This window comes from Dermacentor variabilis, chromosome 3 (assembly GCF_050947875.1).
Source record: "Dermacentor variabilis isolate Ectoservices chromosome 3, ASM5094787v1, whole genome shotgun sequence".
NCBI classification, from domain to species: domain Eukaryota; kingdom Metazoa; phylum Arthropoda; class Arachnida; order Ixodida; family Ixodidae; genus Dermacentor; species Dermacentor variabilis.
In genome coordinates, this window is record NC_134570.1 from 241119375 (window position 1) to 241130635 (window position 11261).

Consider the following 11261-nt stretch of genomic DNA (forward strand, 5'->3'; position numbering starts at 1 on the left):
GGCCTTTTTCTCGCTTCCTCCTTCCCTGCAGAGAATTCTCTCCTTTCAAACAAGTACTCTCTCTCTCTCTTTGTATACATAGCAACATCGGCTATGCTCCAGCAAGGGCTGCAGAAAATATGGTCAACCTTTCCTTTTCCCCTAGAATCACATCTCTCTCTCTCTCTCTCTCTCTCTCTCTCTCTCTCTCTCTCTCTCTCTCTCTCTCTCTCTCTCCCCGCACCTATATTTTGCCACCCGCAACACACACTTTAGTTGAAAATCAACGCTGTCATCTGCTTCTCTCTTCGTGACCTTGCCCATTGATTCCGATCGAGATGGCAGCCAACGCTATGGCTTTTATAGCACTTCTTCTACAGGAAGAGCGCGTATTGCTTGAGTGGAAAAAATTTCTACTGATGACGCTTTCGGCAAGGAGCAGAAACAGGCAGGCCGACGTTGGTGTTCAACGACGTAGACATGTCCCTGCATGGACCTAGCTCGCATCTCTTCCATTTCGTCCTACTGGAAATGACACTCCTTGAAAAAAAGGAGCTCTTGTTGCGACATGTCACGTCAAGACGCTGGTGGACACGGCCAATATGGGTGAACCGAAGGCAGGAGTCCGAGTTTCACACACTGGTAAGTTGCTAGCGCTCTCTCAGTTTGCCAGAGTCTCAGTATGATGTCGCAATACTTTGGTTCGCTGCGTTGAAATAGCCAAAGGTCAATATTCATGTATATATATATCGTCTTGTCTTGTTTGTTTCATTCAGATGCCCTTGCTGATTTCCGGCGACCCCGAATATTTTAGGAAGTACTACAGGATGACACCAGAAAAATTCGAACAACTGCACGCTCTTTTGGAAGAATCCCTCACAGGGCTACACTTCATTCGAGAGCCAATCCCATCGCGGGCCAGACTCGCCATCACTATCAGGTATTTATGTGAACGAATATGAAATTCCGGCCGCAGCGGCCGCATTTCGATGCCGAGAAATCCTCAAATACCCGTTTACCGTGCATTGGAACCCAAAGTTGGCAAAACTAAGCCGGACTACGACAGGCCTTATAATCACTTTGTGGTTTTGGCAGGTAAAACCCCCGGAATGCAATTTTATACGAGTGGATCTTATATTTGTTTTCATTCAGTATTTCTTAAGTAGGCATCTTAATTATGGCACTACCAAGTTAACTTACAACATTTGTAGCTGCACTTGCCGTTGCGCCACAGTTGCTCCTTCTATAGGCACTAATTCGATCTGCAGCGTATATTATTGTCTCTAACTTGCAAATCATTGCTGCATTGGCTGTGACCTATTTTATGTAGAGGTCCACCTGTGACTTCCTTCATATGATGTCGCAATACTTTGGTTCGCTGCGTTGAAACAGCCAAAGGTCAATATAACAAATTATCGGATATAACGAATTAAACCTTTTTCGTCGCCACTGGCATGTATACAACTATAACAAATCTTGTATATTAAGAACGTGTGTTTGTGTCAGGTGCGACTTCGTCATGTCGAGATTCACCTGTACCAGTACAGCCTGCACTCTTTCACAACTCACTGTGTCGTTATGTTGCAGTAAATAATACGAAAATTTCTTTTTAGGTACTTGGCCTCGGGGATGTTTATGCAGGATATTGCCTTGAAGTTCCGGGTGGGCATTCCCACCGTGTCCTCCATTGTGCACGCCACGTGCAGGCTCTTGTGGAGTACCCTGCAACCTGTATGCCTCAAGGTATGTATATTGCGCATGCAGTGGCCGTACATGTTTAGGCATAAAAGGTGCATTTATAGATTATACATGCGGCTCAGTCAGTATTTGCAACATTAATCCATTAATTTGAGGTTAAACTGAGTAGCCTCCTGTATTGCTAATTGACAGCTCTGCATAATGTGAGCCAGAGAAACAGCTTTCAAGTCAGCACATTTTTTCGATAATTTTTCAAGTCTTCCTTTTGCTGTAAATGAAGGCCCGGTACATCTAAACCTCAAGAAAAAAATTCTTAAGCCTCACAGAGCCCGCCTTAACTTGCTAGTCATTTTCGGCTTCGTTTCTGCTGTGTTGTGACGTATGACGGGGAAGCGCGGTCACCTAAATGGCATTGCGACGTTTGGGCACTCGCACCGGCTACTCGGTTGTCCGCTATGTTGCTACGCTGGACTGTCAAACTGTCGTAGTGTCCCCTTCCCACGTGACCACACACTTTGTCAGGCCATCGCAACAATCACGGGGAAACTAAATCTAAAGTGGTTATAGAAAAGGAATTAGTAGAACCCCATTGATACATTTTTCAAAGGACCCCGTGAAAATGTAACAGTGAGGAACGTCCCAAATCGCCACATCCACAAGAAACAGCTCAGCGCTTATGTACGTTTAAACATGTACTATTTTCTGCGACTCTTGCTCCACCGCACAAGATGCCTGTATTGCAGCGAAGCTGACTTTAGAGCACCAGCAAAAATAATCGCACCGTGATTGGGAATGACGATCGCGAACTCTCAGGATTTCGTGCCTCCGAATTTGCTTGTGCACCGCTTAATTTGCGTTACCACCGCATTTATATGCAGCATAAAACGCGACGTAAATGCCGGGAAAATGCAACAGCGAGTAACGTACGTATACCAACGCGTTTCCAAGGGCACTTCATTGTGACTGTTATTTTTCTACTACCTTCATTCGGAACGCTTAATGGAATTGTCCTAGTTCACCTAGCTGTCCTGTGTGCGCAATGTGCCCTCAGGAAAGCCCAATGCGCTCAGCAACCTCGCTGCTGACTCCAGCAATTAAGGCCAGCAACTAACATGCCGCACAGTAAACGACATTATCGATCCCAATATATAATGAACGATCTATTCTACATGTTCGTCGATCGTATGCATGTCCATATATTTCAGCTTTTTAATAAGGAAAGTGCGTTTTATGTTCTATCGGGGACACAATTGCCCAAGCGACGCGCGCGACCGTCGGCCGAATTGCATCGCTGCATGTCTGCCGGGATCAGTCGCGCTATGGTCTGCGCTAGAAGTCGCCGGACAGCGTGGGCCACTAATGGGCCACGTATGCGCTCTCCTGCGATTTCGAGCGCAGACGGTGGCGCGGCTGATCGCGGGAGACAGTGCAGCGATGCAATTCGGCCGACGGTCGCTCGCGTCGCCTGGGCAATTGTGTCCCCGATAGAACACTCGATCGGTGGGGTTTTAATACCTTACCCATATGCCTTGTGTCATGTACTGCTTTTCACAATTGTTCCGACTTTCCTCAGGTACCAACAAGTGAAACTTGGAGAAGCACTGCTGCAGGCTTCAGTGAAAGATGCAACTTCCCCAATTGCGTCGGTGCAGTTGATGGTAAACACGTGCAAATACAGGCCCCACCACACTCGGGCAGCCTGTATTACAACTACAAGGTATGCTATTGTCATTATTGCCTGTTTAATTATGATCATTATAAATGCATGCTATCATTATAACGGATATGGTATATCTGCATGATGTGTGCTCATGATGCAGACCTGTTAAATAGCGACACTACGCCCAGTACAATGTATTCTTTATCCTTTGTCTTTCTACTAATGACTGAAACATGTGATTGTTAATTAATTACTGACGCTGTCATTCTAGTTTTATTTTGCTTGAGTAATGTTCACTGTCTATACAGTTTATTTTGGTAGTGATGGCCCAGTGCTACAAATAACAACCTCTGGGCACACATAGCAAACTCATCAAATAATGCGAATAAATAAATAGCTTACAGTCTATGTACAATGAGGTGTTTACATTGTGGCGCATTATCTTTACAGGGCACTTATTCTATAGTGCTGATGGCCGTGGCTGACAGCAACTTGAAGTTTGTTGCTGTCGATGTCGGTGCATATGGCAGGCAGAGTGATGGAGGCACACTGAGTGCTTCAAGATTTGGAAAGTGCCTTGAAAATGGCACCCTTGGCCTCCCTCCCATACAGGCTTTGCCCAACACAAGTACATTAGCTCCTCATGTTTTTGTGGGACACGAGGCCTTCCAACTACGGCAAGACTTCTTGCGGCCTTATTCGGGGAGGCATCAGACTGAGGAGAAAAGGATATTTAACTACCGGCTCAGCAGGGCAAGGTAAATGTTCTAGGCAGTAGCTTTACACTGTAATGAGAAAGTTATAATGCAAGCTAACATGTTGTTTTTTTCCATTTCAGGAGGTGTGTCGAGAACACGTTTGGCATCATGGTGTCAAGATTTGGAGTATTTCGTCGTCCCATCAACCTACTACCTGAAAACGTCGACTACGTGGTGATGGCCTGCTGTGTCCTCCATAATTTTCTGCGAGAGGATCCGGTTTACCAATCCCGCAGCCACGAGGACGAGGCAACCAGTGGCCAGCAGCATGCAAGTGGTGGTCAAGCGATGTTTCCCTTGCAGCCACCTGTACGCCACAACTACAGCAGGTCTAGAGCTAGCGTAAGGGACATGTTCTGTGAATATTTTATGAGCCCACAGGGTGCTATCCCGTGGCAGCGAGCATATGCTGGGCTACGAACATGAACGCCTTTCTGCTAGAGAACAAGACAATCATAAGGTGCACTAACAACTTAAAATTTGTGGAATATGCCGAGTAAATGCTGGCTGACGAGCAATAAACCGAACATACACAAAAAGAAGCAAAAGCTTGTGTACAGGAAACGCATCCATCTCTAATGGAGGTCATGCTGACACAAGGTTCTCCCAGCATTTTTAGGTCTACAGCTTTCATAATTGCTGTAAGCACCTAGCTTCTTCCTCTACAATACAACCTTAGAAGTCTCCACATCTGAGCGCGCATGGTAGAGGAAGGAGCTAGCATTCTGTGTACATCTGGTGATCAGCTGCCTGGAGAAATTGTGGAAGCTGTAGATCTAAAAATGCTGTGAGAATCTTGTGTCAACATGGCCTCTGTTAGAGATGGATGCGTTTCCTGTCGGGAAACACACATTAGTTTTTGCATTTTTTGTGTGTGTTCGGTTTATTGCTCGTCACTCAGTATTTACTCAGCTTGTTCATTAAATTTTTGGTTGTTTGATCATCTCGGTTTTCTTGTTCATCTTATGTGTTGTCTGGTGCCGTTTGCAGCCACGCTATTCTTGATTATTTTAGGCCACAAGTCACTGTGATTGCATTTATGATGGTTATGTGTCATCCCCATCATCATCACCTTATTTTATGTCCACTGCAGGATGAAGGCCTCTCCCTGCGATCTCCATTTACCCCTGTCCTGTGCCAACTGACTCAAATTAGCGCCCTAATTTCCAACACCTAGTCTTCTGCCATCCTCGAGTGTGCCTCCCATTCTGTAACCCTAATGGTCCACCGGTTAATTATCTAGCCTCCGTATTACATGACCTGCCCAGCTCCACTTTTTTTCTTTTAATGTCAATTAGAATATCGGCTACACTCGTTTGCTCTCTGATACAAACCGCTCTGTTTCTGTCTCTTAACGTTATGCCTAGCATTCTTCGTTCCATCACTCTTTGCACGGTCCTTAACTCATTCTCAAGCATCTTTATCAGTCTCCAAGTTTCTGCCCCATATGTCAGTACCGGTAGAATGCATTGATTGTACACCTTGCTTTTGAATGATAGTGGAAAGCTTTCAGTCAGGATCTGACAATGTCTGCCATATGCACTCCAAACCATTTTTGTTCTTTTGCAAATGTCCGTCTCATGAAGAGGGCCCCCTGCGAGTAATTGACCAAGATAAATGTACTCCTTCACAGACTGTAGAGGCTGAGTGGCGATCCTGAACTCTTGTTTCTTTGCCCAGCTATTGATAATTATGTCTTCTGTACATTAATCTCCAGCCCCACTCTTACACTCTCTCTGTTAACGTCCTGAATCATTTGTTGTAACTCGTCTGCAGTCATCATCATCATCATCAGCCTGGTTACGCCCACTGCAGGGCAAAGGCCTCTCCCATACTTCTCCAACAACCCCGGTCATGTACTAATTGTGGCCATGCCGTCCCTGCAAACTTCTTAATCTCATCCGCCCACCTAACTTTCTGCCGCCCCCTGCTACGCTTCCCTTCCCTTGGGATCCAGTCCGTAACCCTTAATGACCATCGGTTATCTTCCCTCCTCATTACATGTCCTGCCCATGCCCATTTCTTTTTCTTGATTTCAACTAACGTCTGCAGTGTTGCTGAACAAAACAATGTCACGTGCAAACAGAAGGTTGCCGAGATATTTGCCGTCGATACTAACTCCTAAGCCTTCCCAGTTTAATAGTTTGAATACTACTTCCAAGCACATAGTGAATAGCAATGGAGAGATTGTGTCTCCTCGTCTGACCCCTTTCTTTATAGGTATGTTCCTACTTTTCTTGTGTAGAATTAAGGTAGCTGTGGAATCTCTGTAGATACTTTCCAAGGTATGTGTGTAAGCGGCCTGTACTCCTTGGTTATGTAATGTCTCTATGACTGCTGGCATTTTAGCTTAATCAAATGCCTTTTTGTCATCTAGGAAAGCCATATAGAGAGACTGATTGTGATTTGCGGCTTTCTCGATTACCTCATTAATGACATGGATGCGATCCATTGTAGAGTATCCCTTCCTGAAGCCAGTTTGTTCCCTTGGTTGACTAAAGTCCAGTGTTGCCCTTATTCTATTGGAGGTTATTTTGGTAAATATTTTACATAATACTGGGAGTAAGCTAATGGGCCTATAGTTTTTCAATTCTTTAACGTCTCCTTTTTTGTGGATTAGTATAATGTTTGTATTCTTCCAGTTTTCTGGGACCCTTGCAGCCGACACACACTTGGCATAAAGAGCCGCCAGCATTATGTCTCCTCCATCAATGATTAAACCGACTGTTATTCCATCTTCTCCTGCCGCTCTTCCCCGTTTCATCTCTTTCAAGGCCCTTCTGACCTCATCTTTAGTTATAGGAGGAGTTTCTGTGTCCTGTTCATTACTGTTTCTAATGGAGGTATGTACAGGTCAGTATAGAATTCTCCCGCTGCATTTACTATACCTTCAATATTGCTGATGAAATTACCCTGCTTATCTTTCAGTGCATACATCTTGGTTTGTCCTATGCCAAGTTTCCTTCTCAACGATTTAAGGCTGGGTCCATATTTTAAGGCTTCCTCAGTCTTTCTCATGTTATAATTTCGAATACCCCTTATTTTCTCCTTGTTGATCAGCTTTGATAGTTCCACAAATTCTATCTGACCTCTTGAGTTGGACACTTTCATTCTTTTTTGTTTCTTTATTAGGCCCTTCGTTACTTGGAAGAGCTTGCCTATTGGTTGCCTTGGTGCATTGCCTCCCATTTTAGTTGCTGCCTCTGAAGCCAGCCTAGTTCAGTTTAATTAATTACCCCTATGTCATCTTCATCTCTGTTCTAGACTGCATAATTGTTTGCAAGTGCCAGCCTGAATTTGTCTGATTGTGTCCTTACTGGATCTTGGTTAACCTGATTCTTCTTGACCAATTTTACTCTTTTTCTCTTCAAATTGAGGTGTTTCCTAGCCCTCACTAACCTATGATCACTGCACCTTTACCCTACCTAACACTTCTACATCCTGCATTGTGGTGGGATCTACAAAAAGTATGAAATTAACTTGATTTTCTTATTTCACCATTAGGGCTTTTCCAGGTCCACTTTCTGTTGCTACACTTCCTGAAAAAGGTGTTCATTATTCGCAACTTATCCCTTTCTGCAAATCATACCAGCATATCTACTCTAGCATTGTGTACCTTGTAAAATATTTATTTTGGCAATGTTGCAAGAGCATATAGTGCAAAGCAGTGAGAACAGGGTGCGCTAACTTCTAACTAATTCAAAGGTTTATTGTGAAATTTCAGTGATTTATAAAGGGTACCTGAAAGTAGTGCAGCAAGAAAGCCTGATAAAATACCAGTGCTTGATGAAACCAAACAATCAAAAACAGGAGAGAGAGGAAATACAAATAACTATACAAGCCCAGGGTAAAAGAAGAAACATTGTGATCACCCACTGTACATGCAATTACGTTCCAAGAAACTTGTTTTTTTTCCAATGGCATGGAACTGGAAGAGTGTGTTTGCATAAGCAAGCAGTCACTCTGTGTATTGGAAAAAGAACCGTGTCTTTTGAAAGGTGCTGGCATCCACGATTGGTAATTGGGGTCGTTTTTTTCCTCTTCACTTGGATTTTTCGTCTGCATTTTCTTTCTGCAATGTTTTTATTTATGTTTGGTTGCATCAAGCAGCAATCTTCATCAGGCCTCCTTGATGCATTTCTTTTTTTTGTTAAACTCTATAAATTGCCTCATTTTCACAATAAGCCTTAGTTGCGAGGTCTGGTGTAATACTGCGGATAGTGCTTCATGCTATGTGCCCTTGCAACCTTCATGTGTGTGTGTGCGTGCGTGCACGCATAGATTTGGACGTGAAATCGGGGCCTTGTACGGGGCCATTGTTCTTCTGTGCAGCCTGATGAATTCATTAACTATACAGCACAACAGAAATACAAAGAACAGAGTGAATACAGAACTCTTGCTTCATGTCCGTAGGCTGTCTGTTGTGCTGTAATTACTAATGAACACACCAACTCGTCTAGTTTTCAGTTATGTCTGGCCACTTGTGTCCTGGAATATCTGCATGGCTATGTACCCTGTAACCTGCAATTTAATTTCTTGGCCACGTGCTTGCAAGTCGTGAGTCAGTCTCCCGATTTCCCTGACAATCTGGCATGAATCACAGGCCCTGACAGCTTCTGGTGAATCCATGCAGGCGTGCAGGATGTTGTAGTCTGCAAATTTGCACTGCAAGTGCTGCTTTGCATTCAGTTCAGTTTCTCTGGCTGTAGGATGTCCTAGAATGGTTCCCACATGTGTGGTATTTAATTTTATGTAGTGTCATGCTACTGTTACATTGTTATTGCCACATCAGTCTACTACACGTGCCTGATGTCTGTTTATGCCTTCATGAATGGCAACCTCGTCCGAGTGCTTGCCAGTTGAATATAGTCTCCTGGCCTAATTGTCTACCCCCATATTGCACAGTACGGGCCTGTTGTGTTTCGAGTTCAGGTGCTTTTGAGCCTGTGTTTCTGAAGGGAGGAGTAGTCGTCTTTGCAGCTCATATGCTGGCATAGTATCTTGCAACCAGGTTCCGCTCTCTTGAAGCAAAGAAGTTTTTGCCGCAGGCTGTACCTCTACTCTGTCTAGGTGCTTGTAATTTGTTTGCACTTTCTCATAGAGGTCTCCAACCTTGGTAAAGTTGAAAAGACCAGTCAGTACCCGTATGCCTGTGTTTGATGAGTTGTCTTTTTTTTTGAGCTGCTTGTAATTCATACCACAACACCTTGGACACAAGTACAGCAGCTGCGCTTCTTTATAGTATCCGCTCATCCACCCCCCATGATGTTGAGATTATTGTTTCACCACGTGTATTGTGTCCAGGCATGGCATAATCGTTTCACCCACATGCTGGCTCTGCCGTCTTGATCTTACACTAGCCGACGATTTGGAGATGCTTACTTGCGGGTATATTTGTCCAGCTATCTGAAGCAGAACATGCAATATGGGGTAGTTCTTGGTTCTAATCTTATATCAGATGTCGATGCAGGCCGACTTTTCAAAAAGTGAGAGGCCAGGTTGGCTAAGAAAGTCTGCAATGTTGTCAAGAGCTTCTTGCATCGTCCTTGATTTCTGTATAAGATAGCTTTGCCATAGACTGTAGTACACCATAGGCTGTAGTATTTTTTGTGTGCTTGTGTTCTTGGTGTGGATGGGCCAAATGTACCTCCAACTCTCACCTGGAATTTTCTGTCTTTCAATATGTTACTGTTTAACTTAGGTGCTCTACAAGAAACTTTTTTTGTTCATCATTCATCTTATTAGAGTAGCATGAGGTACTGGTGTTAAAAGCCTCTTCACTCTCTTTATTCTTTCATAAGCGGTATTACACAATGCCCTGCAATAACGTTTATGCTGCTTATTGCCCACTCATATCTGCCAGAAGGCACAACTCATGAAAAAAGGTTTTCTTTGTGCTGTGTGTGCATGTCTTGACATCTATGCATCTGTAGAACCAGCTTCCTGACAGAGTACTTACTATGCCTGATCAAGCTTATTTGTGCAGCGCTGTTGAATACATATTGATGTAATTAATGTTTACATGTTCGAAGTGTGGGGAAAGGTGCTATGCTTTCAAGTAGTGTTAGTATTAATTGGTTGCATTAATTTTGCATAAGCATGCTCCCTTTATGCAGTACCTTCTGGAAGTTTAAGGGTTTAGTAAATGAAGATGAACTAAACGTAAGTGCAAGAGCTTTTTAACCTGTGACTCTCATCCAAAAATAACTGGCACAGCTGGCAATTCAACCCCTCATCTTGTGTTAGCAGCAGAATGCCTGATCACAGTGGCAGGTGAATAAATTGAAGAACGACTTCAATGTCGTGAGATTTTTTTTTGCCTATATGTCGGTAAAAAGTTCTGCAATAAATGTGTCATTGCGAAAAAGCTTTTTGTGACCCTTTATTGAATAAACTGCATATTCTAGTGTAAAGTTGAAAAGTAGAAAGTTCTTTTAAGATACCAGGCTGATATGCTCTTGTAAGTAGCATGGTACTGCATTACTTATAAAGGTGACAGAGGATATCGTTGTACAAGTCATGATCACAAACTTATTAGAAACTGTATTAGGAACATGTAAGGCACGGATGTTTCTGCACAGCTTATTAGGTGTGGACGTGCAGGAACGTTTATTCTTAAAAGATTCAAAGACTGCCAGGAAGGGACGCAACTGGCTGACTTCGCTGCACATTTTTGATTTACTTTTCTTTAACGTGACGTCTTCTAGCGTTTCGTTGCTTTTCGCATTGCTGCACGAGTTTTACATGACGGTGCAGGAGGGTGCGTTGTCACTGCCACTATAGCAAGCCAAGGATTAACTACAGTTCAAATCAAATGACAATACAGGTGCAGTAAGGACACAAAGTGTTCATTGGTTTCTGTGCAGCAAAAGGAAAAATCTCGAGAGACGAGATGCAACTCAGCGTGCATGAAATATGCGAAAACAAACTGACGAAGCTGTTTATTCAAGCCACGGAGTTAATGCTATAGTAGAAAATTCATTACGACAGCCTGCACGTTTTCCATGTCAAATTTAATAACTAAGTGAGGTAAGATAATCTTTCAAGATGCATCGGGAAATTCACGATTAAGAACCGACAAGAAAATGCAACTGAACGGTACAACTTCGGGTACTTTGCTGTCTCGTCATTTGCCCTTGCCGAGGTTGAAATAATTCAAGCTGTTC

At 43.5% G+C, this 11261-nt stretch overlaps 1 protein-coding gene across 1 annotated transcript; it reads left to right on the forward strand.

Moving 5' to 3' along the window:
* Nucleotides 1–3271: 3271 nt before the first annotated feature.
* On the forward strand, nucleotides 3272–4596 carry LOC142574446 (uncharacterized). The gene is made up of 3 exons (XM_075683521.1): nucleotides 3272–3394; nucleotides 3788–4095; nucleotides 4176–4596. The coding sequence occupies exons 2-3, from the start codon at nucleotides 3809–3811 to the stop codon at nucleotides 4519–4521; spliced, it is 633 nt and encodes a 210-aa protein (XP_075539636.1). The 5' UTR covers nucleotides 3272–3394; nucleotides 3788–3808; the 3' UTR covers nucleotides 4522–4596.
* The last annotated feature ends 6665 nt before the right edge of the window (nucleotides 4597–11261 follow it).

Coding starts and splice junctions, on each gene's coding strand:
- LOC142574446 (XM_075683521.1), top strand. CDS start 3,809: ATGGCCGTGGCTGACAGCAACTTGAAGTTTGTTGCTGTCGATGTCGGT. Junction 4,096..4,175: donor TACCGGCTCAGCAGGGCAAG/GTAAATGTTCTA, acceptor TTTCCATTTCAG/GAGGTGTGTCGAGAACACGT.